This window comes from Sander lucioperca, chromosome 7, assembly GCF_008315115.2.
Source record: "Sander lucioperca isolate FBNREF2018 chromosome 7, SLUC_FBN_1.2, whole genome shotgun sequence".
In the NCBI taxonomy this organism is placed as follows: domain Eukaryota; kingdom Metazoa; phylum Chordata; class Actinopteri; order Perciformes; family Percidae; genus Sander; species Sander lucioperca.
This window is the reverse complement of record NC_050179.1, coordinates 11,194,720-11,213,018: the sequence shown is the minus strand read 5'-3', so window position 1 is coordinate 11,213,018 and position 18,299 is coordinate 11,194,720. Positions and strand designations below refer to the sequence as shown.

General features: G+C 40.7%; 1 protein-coding gene across 5 annotated transcripts in view; it reads right to left on the bottom strand.

Annotated features, from left to right (window-relative positions):
• Window positions 1-1,698: 1,698 nt before the first annotated feature.
• megf11 (multiple EGF-like-domains 11) overlaps window positions 1,699-18,299 on the bottom strand; it is a 76,029-nt gene continuing 59,428 nt past the window's right edge. Inside the window, exons 13-26 of one of the 5 annotated variants that reach the window (XM_036003351.1) lie at window positions 17,447-17,610; window positions 17,211-17,313; window positions 14,279-14,425; window positions 12,300-12,434; window positions 9,184-9,312; window positions 8,483-8,611; window positions 7,753-7,881; window positions 7,445-7,573; window positions 7,105-7,341; window positions 6,809-6,972; window positions 6,640-6,703; window positions 4,736-4,780; window positions 3,820-4,026; window positions 1,699-3,565 (exon numbers count right to left, since the gene is read on the bottom strand). In XM_036003351.1, coding sequence (XP_035859244.1) covers window positions 3,390-3,565; window positions 3,820-4,026; window positions 4,736-4,780; window positions 6,640-6,703; window positions 6,809-6,972; window positions 7,105-7,341; window positions 7,445-7,573; window positions 7,753-7,881; window positions 8,483-8,611; window positions 9,184-9,312; window positions 12,300-12,434; window positions 14,279-14,425; window positions 17,211-17,313; window positions 17,447-17,610 — 1,958 coding nt within the window. In that variant the 3' untranslated portion in view covers window positions 1,699-3,389. The remainder of the gene's footprint in view (window positions 3,566-3,819; window positions 4,027-4,735; window positions 4,781-6,639; window positions 6,704-6,808; window positions 6,973-7,104; window positions 7,342-7,444; window positions 7,574-7,752; window positions 7,882-8,482; window positions 8,612-9,183; window positions 9,313-12,299; window positions 12,435-14,278; window positions 14,426-17,210; window positions 17,314-17,446; window positions 17,611-18,299) is intronic. The other 4 variants (XM_036003352.1, XM_036003355.1, XM_036003353.1 and 1 more) reach the window with 4 other exon arrangements.

The following is an 18,299-nucleotide window of genomic DNA, read 5'->3' as shown; positions in this document are numbered from 1 at the left end:
GTGTTGGTGTTGTGGCTGAGGTCACTAAATACCTGAGCCAGTAGTTCAGTTAGGGCCTAGAAAAGACTGCAGTCTTGTAACAAACTGCGATAAATTGCTTTTAAATGTTAGTGTTGTGTCTAATCGTATGATGTGATACTATGCATAAAATACCAGTCACATTAAATGGTTAATACAGTATGATTTTGTTTCTATTATGTCTTGTCTATGTAGTTGATTGTTTTATATTTGCATAGTTAACATAGTTAGTCTAACTCATAAATGAACAATTTAAAGAAAACTGTAAAAAAAAAAAAATGAAGTGTCTATTGCACACGTGACAGGAGATTATACCACAAAGTAACCAAAATCTAGTCTTTGCAGACATCCAGTGGTTTCACTTCTCACCTTGCTGCAGTGATGGTCTTGCCTGATATCAGACAGAGTTGTCAACTCGTTATTAGAAATGCAACATTTGTGCCGTCGACTGTGCAGTGGTGGACGAAGAATTCAGATACTTTAAGTGAACACAGCAATACCGCGTTGCAAGTCAAAGTCCTGCATTCAAAATTTTACTGAAGTAAAAGTAGATAAGCTAAATGTAGGCTACTTAAAGTAGTGTAAGTTCTCTAAAAAGTAAAAGTTATCATTATGTAAGATATGTTATATTTTATAACTTATAACATGTAAGCAGCTTTTAAATTATCTTGATTTTATATACAAATGTTATAGAGAAATAAAATTACATCTTAAAAACATCTTCACAGACTTTAAAGGCCCAGTGTGTAACGTGTTTAGTTGTTCATTATCACAATCTGTGTTGCCCGTTCACAAACTTGTCCTTTTTCATGAATATTTACCACCACCATCAATTCCAAGTATTCCTATTGGCTTGAAATTTTTACATTTGCATTCGCATGAACTGGGGTAGACGTTCATGCGCCATCTTGAAATACGTTAGCCGGTAAGGGACATACAGGACATACTGCTCCGCCTTTCTCGTTTTCGCTGTCACACGATAAACTCACAGGTGCTGCTAATGCTGCTAATGAGTATCATAGCTTCCCGGCCCCGGCAAGTTTGAAGAAGGAAACATGGAGGACCACACATATTCAAAATCCAAATTTCAGGAACAGGAGTCTTCTTCTTCGCCCAGAAAAAGAAAAAGGATATTGAAAAGAGCAAGAGACCGGCTTTTTGAAGCGTGAAGGCTACCATAGCTGTAATACGTACTTTGAACTGCGTGGTGCGAGAGAGTTGATTGCGATATATGATCTCAACGCTAGATGGGAGAAATTCCTACACATTGGACCTTTAAAACAATAAAATTCTGTTTAAATCACAAGTAGCACAGAACGGTGAAGCCTACAATGTATGAATCTTGTAGTTGTCAGTCCTCTAAAAAAGCTTATTTAATATGAGAGCACTTTGTCAAAACGTTCATGAATCTGAAAGGTGTTTAACAAGAATAATGTATGGCCATGACTTTCCTCACCCATAGACTCTGGACAACATTTTTACACCCCAGTAACAAACTTAATTAACATTTCCTTTTTTGTTAGAGTGGAATCCTTCATTCATCAGTCTCATCAACATTCATAGTCATGCCATTTCAATATTCAGAGCAATAGATGACGAGGGACATATCCTGTCTAACACTTGACATGAGTAGTAAATTAATCTTCTATCTATCTAGGGTATTAACCTGACCGAAACTGGTTTCTGACGGCAGAATAGGCTTTTAATTTGAAACTTATGTACCAAAACAACAAGCAGCATTGATATGACAGCAACTGGAAAAAACCTTCCTCGGAGGAAAAACAGTCACATAAAATATGATCCACTGTCACCACACCGGTCAAAGATGTCATAATGTCAAGCACTAATGAAATGCTGTCTGGGCATCGATTGTCAACATGTTATTGCTTCTACAGGGGTGAAATGGAATTCATATAGTGAATGAAGAAATTCAGTTCAATTAATAAATAAGTTAATTTGCCTGATACAAACATAAATGTTTTGAATGGACTTTTTTTTTCTTTTCTTTTTTTTCTTCTTCTTTTTTACATACAGTGTGTTTCCCTTTGTAAATACTGCACAGGGTAACCGTGGGTCTTGAATTGGTCAGATGAAACCTTATTTTCAATTTACAGTCCGACGGAGAGAAAGAACATTTTAAGTAACTTCAAAAACACAGACAAAATGACACTGATCATCTCACAAGAAGATAAATTGTGTGTTATCTACATCAGTGGGCATCCATTATCTGATCATGCTCATCTTTTTTTTTAAATTCTAATGTCACATTGATAAAAATTTACCATCACTAATACAAATTAATAGATAAAGCAATTAGCTTGAAAAATACAAAACATAAAAGGTCAAAGCAATCCCTTCTTAACACCCAATATTAAAAAAAAAAGTGAACTAAGACATTTGCAAGAAAAATTCCACACAGAAAACAACACAATATCTGATCACTTCATCAGTGTGGGGGGGAAATCTATACTTGAGACTTAATGTATGTATTTATCTCTTAGTAATGCTATAATGCTTTAACACTGGTTAATTGAACACATCTCCAGATACACAGCGCCTCATTTGCACTGCAACTTAAAAGAGGCTCTTGAGTTACACACAGGGATCACCTTAATATTAGCTGTGTGATTATTACTGGATAACAGTGAATAAAGGACCATTACAAAAGTTTACTATTTATCCATGCTTTATCAGACTTGGTTCACTCTCAGCCAGGTTTCCGTGTTTAACATTTAGAACTTCTCTATTGATTGACTGAACTTTTCTTCACCTCAGAGCAGAAGATCATAATCTCCTTATGTCAGCTGTACTGTGATCTGCAGCAGCTGCACACAGTGACAATTCATGAACTCTGATGTATGTATGTTGTATATCTTCACGTTTTGAAACGGTCAAGGTTGCTATACCTACCTTTCTGTGGAGATAATCACTTCTGTTTAGGGGGCATTGTAAACTCTTGACTGCCCTTGAATAGTAAACCTATTTCATGGGCTAAAAATGAGCGTGAGGATAGCTCTCTCCCTGTAAATAATCTGTTCACCCAATCCATGTATGCTGCCCTTAGCGCTGTTTGGAACTATTAAGTTCCACTCCAGGAGGTCCATAAAGAGGCCAGGCAGCAGTTTGAGTGATCAGTTCTATAAGAAAATAAAATGGGTGAATGGTCGCTGGTGTGTGGAACACTCTTTCCTCCTCTCTCTCCGTCAGGGCCATAGAAAGAGTGTTAGAAGAGCTGTGGCTGTCCCTCTATCTCAACATCTCAGTATCTAATTAAACAAACTCTGAGACAGAGGGAGAACCGTTGGTTGAAAGTTGGCTGAACGTTGCCTGGATACCGGCACCCTGTCAGAGCCGGGCGGAGGGTGTGTCATCTAGAGCAGGGAGCTGGGGCTTTCTGGCGGTGGCGAGGGTGTGTGTGTGGGGCTGTGACGCATGGGCAGAATGTCATAGTGGCTGGGGATGTGGCTGCTGCGGGGGAGGTCATAGGGACTCTGGGAGAAGCCGGTAGCCATTCCATTGGGTCCCTGCAGGACACTCACACTTGGTTCTGGGATAAATTAGGAAAGAAGGAGGGAAAAAAGTAGAAGAGGTATGTGAGAAACACTGAGGCTGAAGAGTGGCAGGTACTGGCTGAGGAAAGAAATGAGAAAGGAAAGGTGCATGCAATAGAGAGGCAGCTCACATTTCCTCTTATTAAGTCTTACAAAGTCTGTACAGGCTCACAGCAGGGGACATGGCCAGAGAGGCAATAAGCTGCAGGACCCTGCTGAGCTCCACACACCAGAGCAACAACGCACTCACCAACATCATAGACATTCCTGCTTGCACTGCCCAGGAGGGTGGCGGTGCCTCCAAAGGGCACTTCACGGTGGGAGGGGGACTTCATCTCCACATAGCTGTTCTCTGTGTGCTTGCAGGTAAGTCCTGGTGGGTCTCTAATGGTGGCATATGGATTCTCACTATTCAGCGAGCAGGAGCTGTTGCTGCACATGGAGCTCTTGATGTAATCTGCAGTATCCGCGAGACAAGGACATATTCAGCATCAACAAAGATGAAGTGATTGTCACTGACTTATTGCAGCTAGACTCTGATATTACCACTACAATTTAAATAGACATCAGAGTGCGGCCCGGAGAAGTTGTACTTCTTTTGTCTCAGACAGGTGACTAATGGTGTTTTATAGTAATCAGAGTACAAAGGGGAGAAAGTAGAAAGCTCATCTCATCCATAACAGTCTCATCAGGCTGATAAGAAGCCTCATTAGAGAGTACAGCAAAGCTCCTTTAGACCACTCTCCACACCCCTGGGTCCCTCACATTCACCACAGACTGCACAGTGTGGGAGACAAAATGACGTATTGGGCACTAAGCCATTAGAGAGCAATTACCATTGGAACAAAACCTCAGCCCACCATGATCTTGTCCAAAGAGCAGAGAGTTTTCACATAAATCATGGAGAATATAAGGATATGGGATTTGGTGTCAGAGAGTCTCAGAGGGGAATAGAAACCAAATGGGGAAATTTTATACATGGGATGTTAAGCATAAAATTATTTTGTAATATTGGTGCTGGTGAAGCTAAACAGGATTCCACATGCAGTATGTCTGTTTGCCCCCCCCAACACACACACACACACACACACACACACACACACACACACACACACACACACACACACACACACACACACACACAGTTACTGCAATTGATGGTTTACCTTTTTTGGAGCCTCTCTGTGTCTGTGTCTCCCCCTGTTGAACATCTGTAACAATGTCAAAAAGATGAAAGTCACCATCCCATATAAATCCCCCCAATGTGTGACGGTTGTCAGCAAATATCTCATTTAAAAAGGTACAATGTAGGATGTCTTTATTTAGAAGAATATGAGGAATGTGAGGAGTTACAGAATGTTTCTATCACATTCCCCCAAGGCTTACAAGCTTATATAATCAACTGTGGTCATAATGGGATATTTTCCAAACAACAGCACACCATGAAGAGAGGACAAGCCTGTTTAAGGATACATCAGGATAAACATCCAATACTTTTTTTTTAAAGGGACGTTAAAGGGTCATTATGATTGATCTGCTGTGTGCTTTAACACAAAATGTGCAGATCGAGAAAAAAATAAATCCAGCATGACAAAGAATGAATCATAGATATTTAGATTTCTGAGCAGTAATGAACCTGTAATCAGCACATAAGCATAGTTTTCATACCGTCAAAACAGTTTTTACAATCTCTTTTAGTTTGCACCACCACAAACCAAGAGACTACTATGATGTATATACTTAATAATCTCAGTAACACTGTAACATTAACTATTTAGCATTTATAAACACTGTATAAATATTTAATAAATGGTTCATAACACAATAATATAGTTATATTCAGATTTGGACATATTTAAGCGTATATTAAATGTTTTGTAGGCAACTTTCATCAAAACAACATTGTCATCTTTGCTGAAACTGTCACTATATCCTGACAATAGCACATTACATAGATAATCTGTGAAAAAAAATCATTTTTGTCTTCCTCTTCCTAGTACTCCTATCTCATGATATCTTAGGCAAGTTTCCACCACGCCCGAATATTAACAACCAATCAGAGCCGAGGAGTCTCCTAGCAGTGTCATTGTTTGCTTGTGAACTTTGGAAGTTAAGCCAAAACCACCGGCCAAAACAAACATTCTCATTTTACAGCTGAACAGTACACTAAAATATGTTTCTGAAAACATTTGAGGTGAGAAATAGGCAATGCAGTAACAGAATCTAAATGTATATTTGATCAGCACTGTATAGTTTGACAGTTTGACCGCAGCAGTTATTGACACTGCATTAGAGACTCTTTGGCTCCGATTGCTTGTTTTCCTTATTATATGGCATTACGAGCACCAGGAGGAGGCAGAAGAACATGATTTTAATTAGAGTTTGAGCAAATATGACACAAAGTTTTTTTTTAAACTGTATCTTTAATGTACAGTATTTTTCCAAAAATATAATTTGTCCTGTAAAGACATACTTTATATTATTACAACTGTAATTTACTATATTGTCATTCATTATCTGTTTATACACCAGTCCTAACTTGTGGGTGCCCACAGGAGGAGTTGTTGACAAAAACATTAATAAACACTTATCTGTTTATAACTACATTGCAGTGTGTTATAAACCATTTATTAAATGGTTATTTACTGTTCAAAAATGTTAAAAGATGGATGAACCAGAGATTTATGCTATTGTTGAGTCATTTTTCTGGCTTAATTCTCTATAATCCACAGCCCCGGAGTGCAGTATCTGACCCAGTGTAAGCCATCACAGAAATGTGCCACTGGGGGAAGTGAAAGAGGACTAATGAGCTGAAAAGTGACCCCTTTTCACCTCCTCACCACAGCTTTCTCTGTCCCACCCGCATATCTTATCAAAATCAGAGCAAAGGTTATGTCTAACAAGGAACCCCTGGTTCATCTTCATTCACAGCAGCTGTGTCCAGGCTAGTGCCTATATGAGGTTTGTACTAACGACACATGCGCCTTTGCCCTTGAAGTAACTATTCTATAAAGTCCACAAATTCAAGCTGTATGTGGTGTTTCATAGTAAGTAAGACAGGTGAACTGACCGAGGTCATTGAGGTTGCAGTAGGCTCTCCATTCTGAGCCATTTCGGCTTTTCAGAGTGCTTGACTGAAAGAAAGATCACAGTTTGGTAATGCTTTTATACTGTAGTATATTGTTGTATTATATTGTATGTTATGTTTGTTTTATGTGAATACACATGGCCATACTTACTTTGAGGGTCAGAGTGCCATCCAGGTTGCTAGAGATGGTTGAGACAACATTACACTGGGCCACGGTGTGGTAACTGGGGTTGGAGAAGCACTGGCCGCTGCTGCTGCCCTGGGTCTGATTGACCTCAGCAGCGCTGGTCCTCATCGCTACAGTACTGCCACACTCTGTGGGTTTAAACCACAGATTGAGATGTTTGAAAACTAATCATTTTGACTAAAGTTTTTTGAAAAATAGTGAAAGAAAGAACTTTACAATTTCCCAGACCCCAAAGTAATGTCTTCAACATGCTATCTTACCAGAGAGGGAATAGTCTGTGTTGGTGATGTGCATTGCCTGTGTGTAGGACACACTGGGCTGGATCTCATGGCCTTTGTCCCTCTGCCTCTGTCTGTACCACACAAACAGACTGAGCATGGCCATGATGATGAGGAGCAGAAAGATGATGCCCATGACCGCCCCTGCAGACTGGCGCTCCGAGCCTCGTGCTGGACTAATCTTGGTGTACGGGTTCAGCTCCTCCATCATCAGAGCTGCTACAAAGAAAACACAGCAAGTGGGTTGTTTAAACACTGTGTACACATCTGTGTTTGAGTGATAATATAGTAAAGAGCCTCAATCATCTCGATCACCTCTCACCTTGATCACAACGGATGCCTTTATATCCGGGGCTGCAGTAGCACGTTCCAGTCACATAGTCACAGGTAGCATTGTTCAGGCACTCACACAGCTGCTGGCAACCATATCCAAATGTACCAGCAGGACACTCTGCATGGGAGAGAGGTGCATTACTACATCCATCAAAATTAAAGCACTTAGAGAGTGGGAGCCAAAGTGTTTATAGAAAACACACACACACACACACACACACACACACACACACACACACACACACACACACACAGGGTAATTTTGCTCAGTGCTAAAATGCGTTGGGCCTACTCAACTCTGCTCACAGCTCGTCCCAATGAAGCCTGTTCGGCAAGCACACTGGCCAGTGATGTGGTCACAGTCTGCGCCGTTTTGGCAGCGACAGACTTCAGAGCAGTCCCTGCTGTAGAACCCTGAAGGACAGCCTGGGACATAGACGTATAAAATGTTGGGGTGGGAGGGGGGGCAGAAAACAAAGAGAGGGGAAGACAATGTAAAGAGTCAAGGTCATATTGCAGGGGAACACGGAAATCAATACTATTCACTGTCTCTGCAGCATACTCAATAAAGGACAATGTGAATGAAGGGAAATGGAACATTTCCTGCTTCAGCAGAAAATCTGGTTATGCTGTTAACAGAACATAGAGGTAGAAATGAACAGGCAACTGGAATGTATTGGGTGAGAAAAAAAGCAAAACAGTTTCCAAACAAAAGCCATGCACAACAGCAGGAGCATGACACACCCTTGAGGTGATAGATAATGTAATTCAAATTAGTTGACTGATGATGATGTGCACTATCCCTGGGCGAATGACTGGAATGTATAATTAGCAAATGAACAAAGTGACCATTAGTGTTATTTTGATGTTGCTCCCTCTAGAAAACAAACTGTAAATGAAAACCTAATAGCATCCAATTGCCCAGTTGGCTCTAAAAAAAAAATGTCTCGCTTGTTATGTGCTGCAGTTCTGTTTCACTGCCAGTAGGTGACACTGTGTGTCTACTAACTGGATGGGAGAGACTCACGCTGTGTGCAGTAGAGTCCGGTCCAGCCGGGGCTGCACCTGCACTCCCCATCGTAGGCACTGCACTGGGCTCCGTTGTGACAGTTACACGAGTTGAGACAATCAGGGCCCCAGTGCCCAGAGGGACAGGCTGCAGACGCCAGAGACACAGTCAAGCTCATGGTCACACACCCTCCCACACAGACTCTATGTCCTATGCATGCATACATGAAGCATATAATACATATTTTTGAGGAAATGCCTTTCACAGTATCTTAACACTTTCATTCTTGCAGAACATCCATCCACAAGCCCCTTTGTAACATCTGAGGAGACGTATGTATATGTCAGGTTGAATAAAGCACTGGCAATGTAACATCCAAATGATATAATTTTTTTTTTACTTTTTTACTAAGTAGTTAATGTAATAAAAAAAACACAAATCAATTTCCCATGGAACGACGACTCAAAGCTTTGCTAATGATCTTTGGCCTACAGCGCTGTAAATCAAAGCATAATGCATTACAACAATAATTTAAGCAAGCTATCAGTTTTACATCAGCGAGGGATCAGGGTAGTTATTGGAATGTGTAGGGTCATGAAAATGATTAATGTGTATGAAGGTAAATGTGAGGGAGAAATTAGGAGTGAAGACAGACAATTAAATGAGAAAATCTGAGAAAATAAGCCAATCAAACACAGGATGAAGGAGAGAAGCCATACCCTGAGAGCAATCCTCTCCTATCCAGCCAGGGAAGCATTGGCAGGAGCCATCGATTGGGTTGCAGGTGCCGTTGTTGGTACAGAGGCAGATCTCAGCGCAGGCCCTTCCATACCTGCCACTTGGACAGACTGCAAAACACAAAAAATACAGTACAATCACTTTACCAAACAACCCTGATCTGCATATTATCACTTAGGTGCAAAGACTGGTAAAAACCATTAACATAATGACTTCAAACTTGGACACATTATTGTGAACACAGTTATACAAACAAACTCATTCTGTGAAAGGTTGTGTAAACATATTCCTCTAATGGATGATATTGTTCAATTTGAGTGGACATGAAGTGAAGTGATCTGTTTAAACAAAAGGAGGAGTCAATCACTGCCTCCAGTGGCACGACTGCCCCATTTCCACTCACTGGAGTGGAATGAGTGATGTGCCACATAATTAAAATAGACTGTGTACACACACGACTGTATACATTTTTTATGAAATTAATATTTCAATGCTCTCCGGCACTCTTCAATAAAAGATCTGATTTCCAACGAAACCTCCATTGTGTTTTCTTGTTGGCCCGTGAGTCAAATTGAACCATGGTGTATCTAACTATCAGGATCAGGGAGCTGCAGCACCAGCAGATACATCAAAGGTCTCATATAAAGAGAATAGCCCAGCGTAAGAAATATCAGATAAGGTGGCTGGCTGTGAAAGAAATGGGTCCGACTCATTTTCATGTGGGGTGATTTTAATGATTACATTTCAACTGGCTTTCCCCTCTTCTTGAGAGCTCTTTCAAACTCCTTCAATCAGGTTGTCATTAGGCCATGAGGTTGGCTCCACCATACTGCTGCTTCTGGGGATTCGAGCCTCAACACACCAGGAGAGCTTCATTAGGCTGGGACTTTGTGTGCTGGACAGAGGACAAGTGAGGACGCCAACGAGGATCAACAAGAGGAGAATGTGCATGTTGTTGGCCACCTTCGTCCCTCGCGGCCTAACGCCTGCTCACCAGTAATTACAGTCCAGACAAATTAGGGCTCTCGCTCGTTCTTTTTTCTCTTCCTTCAGCTAACCTATTAAACTTTTAGTGGTAAGACATTGCTCAAAGCCATGACAGAGAATTCAAAAGTTCCTTGCCTTTCTGTAATTTATAAAAGAAAATGGTGAATCATTAGGAGTAAAATCTACAGTACATTTATATGTAGGTGTCTTTCATCAACTGCACTTTATAGCCAAAGACAAATACCTTTGGTCGCATAAACCATCAGACACGAGTCGATATTGAACAAACTGTTAACATTTTGCTACGGTATTGAATAGATTATAGACTATGATACTCTGAATTTTAACTTAAATATTTGACATGTAAACCCAAATATTTGATGATCATGTATTTGACATTTTACTTGTCTCAATCTCTTTTAGGGTTGAATGATTTTGAAAAAAATATCTTGTTGTGATTTTGACAAAATTGCGATATGATTTACGATATTGGAGGGAATGATCATTTTTTGCATCATTAATCTCATTTTCATTGGAAAATATATTGTCACAATGTGATTTTTTTGTGAGGATCTGTATACCAACACATAAGTTTGAATAATACGATTTGTAGGCCGGGACACCTCTGCAGCACCACAATACTTTATTCAGAATGGTATTTTGACACATATTTTGCCTTTAACTAATATTGCATCTCCTGCGAACTGGATATTGTACTAGTCCACATTACGATTTCGATAGAATTTAGATTCATTGTTCAGCCCTAATGTCTTTATAAGTTTCGTTTCAAATGTGTGTGGCTTAAATATATCCAACAAACAACAAGACTACTGGCTACATCATCATAAAACACAGATGTACGTGCTAAAATCATTCACAATTTCCAAAAGTGCAACATCCTATTCAAACACATCTGAGGCTAAAATAAGGAACTGTACAGAAGTAATGTTTTCTGTCAACAAGCTCTTCCTATGTGATTTAAACAACATCGCTAAGGCAATACACAAAGAAAAAGTTTGCCTGGTTGCCTTGAAATTAAATTTAACAAGAAGTCTGTTCTGCCCGTGTTGTTTCTTTGACTCTGCTTATAAGTGAAAAGCAATTCACATGCAGCTCTCTTTGCAGAATTAGGCAGAGGGACAGCAACATTTACCTGACGTGTTCTTTGTCTGATAATGTGGTCTCAGCAATATTCAGGATCCCGTTGAAGGTTGTTGTTTTTTTTGGTCTGGTGTGCACTGATAAAAGCCATTATTCAAAGTTTCAAGGCTAAGTTTCCAGTGGGAGAGGCAGTAGGCCATCACTTTGATCTTCTTCTAGAGCCACTAAGCACAGCAAGGACTGTAGGAAAATGTACAGGTGTCCTCACAAAATGCTGTGGCAGAGGGACTTTGTTTGACATATAAATGAAGAGATATGAGATATTGTAGGCATCAGCACATAACTTTTAACACTGTATCATTTTTACTTTAATGCAGGGGTCTTCAACATCTTTTAGGCCAAGGACCTCTTAGCTAAAAGTAATAGAACATAATATATTGGATAAAATTGAGTTGCACATTAAACTTGGCCTACAATAACGTGTAGGGTGGCCTTAAGCATTTACACATATGCTTTTATAGTGCATACAATAGTAACCTATTAAAATAATATTTTTTAACCTATTCATATATTTATATATCATGTTTGTTAAATGTTTAACATACATTTAGCACAGTGAATCCTTAAGCTTGTGTAACTGTATCTGTTGATGGCTACCTTAGTGGCTACCTACCTATTAGTCAGTAAGTCTATCATAAATGTTGTGTGTGTGTGTGTGTGTGTGTGTGTGTGTGTGTGTGTGTGTGTGTGTTGCAGTGTCCAATCTGCAGTAACTCTGAAGACCCCCTAGGGGTCCCGGACCCCCTGTTAAAGATCTCTGCTCTAATATTTCATGCATTATTGTCTTGTTTTTTTAATAATCAATGTTGTTTCCTAACCATTTTTGTATTTCCTGTCTGGCATTTTCAGATATAAACTGTACTTACCATTTTCCAGGAGCAACAACTAAAAACCTCACAATGAGTAACAGAAACAGAAAAGGTCAAAAGGGACACAGAAGGCTACTTGCCTTGGTTACACAGAGAACCGGAGAAGCCAGACAGGCACTCACAGTGGCCCGTGACATGATGGCACGGCCCAGTGCTGTGCACACACTGCGGACACGACTGGCTGCAGCGATGCCCATAGAACCCTGGAGAGCAGACTGCATGGCGTGAGAGGAGAGGGAATCAGTCGACAACATTGGATGAAACAAGAGGTATATAATAATGAAACAGGGCATGACAACAGTGATCAAGGGAGTACAGAAAAATCAAGGCCAGAGGAATTAAAGCAGAAAAGACGAGGAGAGACAGCAAAGGGAGGTAGAAAGCAGAAAAGTCAGTCTTTATTATAAACACTTCCATTTTATCTGCTGCCAGACATGGAGCAGTAAAATAGTTAAGAGAATTGTGAAGTCTGTTTTATGTTAAGTTTTGATGATCTATAAATGTCAGGAAACACACAACTGTGTGTTAATAATGCTGATTTTATTGAAAGATTGTGGACCATTAAGATATATTCAAAAGGTAATTATACTTGTATACAAAGAGCATTAACAGTGCAACCATGATAAGAGACTGCAATTTATATAAAAATATATTTTCATTTCAGTAGCGAGAACCTTAAAAATCCATGTTATGCTCCTATTATTAAAGAGGGTGATTTGGTTGGATTCCTACTCCAATAATCACCATTCAAAATAAGAAACATTTTAGGAATTGACAAAAACAGCCTTGGTTGCCGTTTGACAACCATGCAATGTTAAATTCACCCCATGGTTTTTAGATTTAAAGCACACCTCTATCAGCCTCCGGAGAAGTATGTAATTCTCCAATTAAAGTTTCAACAGAAAAAAACAGCAAAACTGCAGTTATGAAGTTTTCACCTGATAACAACATTATCTGTGTAAACATTTAATTTGGCGTAATCACACACACACACACACACACACACACACACACACACACACACACACACACACACACACCTGTCTCTGTCTTATATTCCAGTCAAATTGATGTTTACAGGTTTGTGACTGTGAATTTCACTCCCAATCAGTGAGCTCATCACTTGAGAGCGGCCCCAGACAGGCCCCATTCAGAAACCAGAGCTAGCACTCCCAGTGAGCACGCCCTCTGATGAGCCTTGGGCGAGGACTGTGAGTCTCCCACTGTGAGTTGGTTGTTGAGGACAGGGCAGGGGGATAATGAGGAGCATGTGTGTGTGTGTGTGTGTGTGTGTGTGTGTTGCTGTTGGGGTAAAGACACTGTGATTAAGTGATAGCAGTGATGAAGGATTTACACTCAAGCAGTTATGACCGACAACTAAGTGCTTCTCCTCAGCAAGCTCACCCTTCAACAATTCTGCAAAGATCAAAGCAAGGTCAATACTGTGATGGAGTTTGTTACGGTGCTCTAAGGCGTGTGCCGTTATCACTTAAAGTGCTCATATTATGCTCATTTTCAGGTTCATAATTGTATTTAGAGGTTATTTCAGAATATGTTTACATGGTTTAATTTTCATAAAACACCATATTTTTTGTTGTACTACACATTGCTGCAGCTCCTCTTTTCACCCTGTGTGTTGAGCTCTCTGTTTTAGCTACAGAGTGAGGCATCACACTTCTATTCCATCTTTGTTGGGAGTCGCGTATGCGAAGTAGCTAGGTAATGACTACCCAGTCAGAAGCAGAGTATGAGGGTGTGCCATGCTAGCAGCTAGGCGATCATTATAACATGTGTTACAAAGTGACGCATGTTCGTCACGGAAGTAAAGGCTGGACTACAATAGAGCTGTTTGGAGCAGTTTGTGAACAGTGGTTTCTGTTGGAGATGGTAAGTGCCTTTGGGGTTGACTATGGGCTTTTTTTCACTTTGTAAACCTATAATGTGCACAAAAAAGATATATAACACAATAAAGGAAAGGGAAAAAGCCAAAAAGCATAATATGAGCACTTTAAAGGTTTGGATAAAGAGATGTCGCTTGGAAAAAGAGAAGGAGGCTCACTTCTTTTGCAGGACGTCCCTCTGTATCCAGGTGCACAAACACAAGTACCGTCCTCTGGAGAGCAGGATCCTCCGTTTTGACAGGAACAGCTGACTGAACAGTTGGGTCCCCAGAAGCCTTGTGGGCACACATTATCACAGTGGATTCCTGCAGGAACATTACACGAATATTCAGCGAATGCACACTAAGAAGGCAAAGACTGGTATGCTGAAATATTCTAAATAGCCTGCCATCTGTAAAAACACACTATCAAAGGACAGCATCACAATGCCTGATCACAAGTGTATGTGTGGAGGGTTATTCACCCAGCATGGATCCTCAATTGATTTCAGTCCTGAATGAAGAAGCTGTCGTTTGGAGTGCGTGTTTTTTTTTTTAGTTCAGCCAATCCTTTCACACTCTGTTTCTCCTTTCAAAATTTATTTTATTTTTCATCTGACTGGGGCTCCCTGCCAGTGCACCGTGTTGATTAACAAGGTTGGCGGTCTCGAGAGAGGCCCAGCTTGTCTCCCATTCTCTTTCAGCAAAGCCGGGGTAGTGTACAGAGCCGAAGGAAAGTACTAAGGCTACAAGAGTGCAGTCTGGAAGTGTCACTGTGTGTTTGACGCAGCTCCAACCAACAAATACAAAACATTGCATCGATACAGTACTCTTACTGTGCACATGGATGCATTAACTCACCAGTCGAAGCAGCCTGCTTTCTCTCACTCACACCCATGGGTTAAAAAAATGAAATGTATTGTACATACAGATAGGCTCATAAAATAAAATGTATCGCTGCAAACACTCAGGCACATATGCACACTAAGAGTCACATACTGTACTCACACACACACATACACACGCACAAACTGCAACCTTTCAAGCAGCCCTTAGTTCGAAGCCTCATCTGAAATTTTCTTTGAGTGAGAATATCTGAGAATGGTGTGGCCATTAAAGCAGCATTAGTGCAGTACCTTTGAATTAAACCTGGGCTAAACTCTTGGGACTAATGTTATACAGTAACCAGGGCACCTTAGGGCTATAACAGAGGAGTAAAGGAGAGGAAATGTTAGTGCTGATGAGGAGGGGGCATGGTAGCAGTGATTTAGTCGGAGGCCTAGCCATGGACATCAAAAGGGGGGCAAGGCTTGTGCAAGTGTGTTTGAGGTTCTGCTAGGCCAGGCAGAAAAAAACTCACTGCCTTTACTGTCAGAAAATGAATGCGGACAGAGCATCACACTTCAGTCTAATGGTGACAAACAGGGGCTTTGGATGCCTAGTGAGGAAGAAGAAGAAAGAGTGAGAGAAGCCAGAACTGAAGTCTTCAAAGGAGCCTTTTCGCTGAGAAGTGCCAGAGGTCCCACTATCCAATTTGTACAGAGTGAGCAGAGAATAGCAAAACTCTCTCTCCCCTCTTTAAGTCTCTCTCTCTCTCAGTGTGTGTAAACACACACACTCACATTACCTGCTCTATGACATGGAATCTCTTCAGAAATGAAAGGTGAAGTCCTATTTAACTAGCATGAATCCCCTGCATCATGTGTCCGGACACAGCACTCTTTTTACATCTTTGTAGGCTGATGTCAGGCTTACAACAGCTCAGCAACAACTGTGTGGGTCACAGACGACTTACACGCACACACTCCTAGAGTCAAGCTTCTTGACAGTTTATGCAAAGCCCACAATAAAACAAACAGCAAGTTGACAGCAAAGTAGGATGCCATACCGTCTCTAGAGTTAGCATACTCAGTGATATGACAGTGTTTACAGAAAAGAAAATGCTCCAATGTTTCTGTAAATAGCCATTTTATTCCATCCCCGACTCAGTCCTGTGACGAAACCCACATCTTCCTCTCTCTAGGAGCTCCTACATTCAGAGAGCCCATTTTCAAGCCTCTATGATTCAAGTGTGTATGTATGTGTGTTTGTCCGGCCCGATGGGCTCCACGCTGCCCCCAGCCCTGCACCCTGGTGACTCAATTAAGGCTGACAGATGGTCCCGACCTGTGCAGGATTCAGAGCATGAGAGGCCCGTTTTACCGGCTCCGTTCTTGCAGATAATAAAACCCACATTGTTTCCCAGAATAAATGCCCTAAGCTCAGGAGGCTGAATGGAGTGGGCTGCTGAGAGCTCACAGGCTTGACCTTTCTGCTGAATCTATTCCCTCCCTGACTGCACCTCTCCACCCAGGCTCAGAGACCAGGTCCTCAGCTAGCCCCCTGCATTTGACATTCAGATGCTTCAGTTTTGAGTATAATGAACCTCACCCTTGCTGTGACATTCACACTTTCCTACCTCCACCTCTTTCCCTGTGAGCAAATGTTTGAAATGACAAGAAACAAAAAGCAGACATGTGTTCATGTAAAACTAAGAATTTATGTATAAAGGGAATCACAGTTCAAATGGAGAGCTTATGACAACTAAGAGAGAGTGAATCCTCCAATTAATAAATATGGCAGTTGGTTCAGTCAGACTTTACAACCTGGAACTTTAAATAATTAACAGAATCAAAAATAAAAATATCAGAGGCTGTGTTTAAAACTCATGACAGCATTCTGAGCCAATGATTTGATTCTGTCTCCAAATATTTACCTGGTGAGTCATTTTAGACGTGTATAACTGGATTCAATTTTTGGTATGCATGATTGCATACCAGCATCCAGTGTGTTAGCCGAGAGAATTCCTTTTTTAGAGCTCAATTCTCAACATTTCTCATTCATATACCCCGCCAGCTCAGTGGCAAAACAAATTACAACATTTAATTAGCAAAACACTGCTTAGACATTCTGTAAACATACTGTAAAACAAAAACCATGTTCTTGTTTTGGTAAGTAAGTAGTCTGACTAGAATCTGATGTCTTTGATTTGATGATGAGGATAAATAAATACAGTTTAGATCTCAGAGGTTTTCTGTCCCTTATGTCAGGCTTTTCTAAAAGCAATACTGACCTGTCCAGCCGGGGTAGCAGCGGCAGTAGCCACTCACTGGATCACAGCCATCAGCATGGCTACAGTCACAGCGCTCACGACATTCCAACCCATAGGTGCCATCCTGACAACAAAAACTTGCTGTTATGCCTTTAAAACTCCACACATTGGCAGAATGAGAAGTTGAATGTTGCTCCAAAAGGTTTAAGACCCGCAGGAGTTTTTGCAGCACCCTCTCAGATAAAAGACAGACTTACAGGGCAGGACTCGGAGCAGTGCTCTCCCCTCCACCCAGGTGAACATGTACAGGTGCCATCTATAGGGTCACATGCAGCTCCATTGGAACATAAGCATGTCTGATTACAGCCCAGACCCCACAGACCGCTGGAACAGAGGATGGAGCAGTCCACACCATGCCAGCCTAGGGTAAGAGAGACACATCCAACTGTTCATTTTTATATAAACCAAGTATTGTGGATACAGCAACATTGTATTACAGTTATAATTTCACACAAAATAATAGTATAGTACAGTGGTCCCAAACCCGGGGTTCAAACCCTCAAGATAAATCTGAGGGATTTAAGGGATATCATTCAAGGAATATAAAAGAAAAAAATGCATTCTGTTATGCAAAAATGTATTTGTAGCCATGCATGGCTCTAGGGACGGCACTGTTTCTTGGTCAGTTGGTCGGTCCACCACTTTGGCCTAGACTGAAATAACTTAACAACTACCTGATGGATTAAGATGATATTTTGTTGACATTCATGTTCTCAAGAGGATGAATCCTACGGACTTTGATGATCCAATTTGTTTTCTTGTAGTGTCCCCAGCAGGTCAGTTTTCACATATGAAATAGCTCAACATGCTCACTAGATGGATTGGCACCAAATTTCCTCTTGGTAATTAATTTATTAAGAATCGCTAATATTTTGTATTATTCATTTAAAAGATAACTGAACATAGCAAGCAGAGAATAAATGAAGGGCAGGGGTCATCTGGTAGTTGTGTGAAATACAGTATGTGAACGGAAAAAAACAACCCAATTTATGTTTTTAATCTTACATCAAGCACAGAATGCAAGAGGACTCAGACCACAAGTACAGTTGC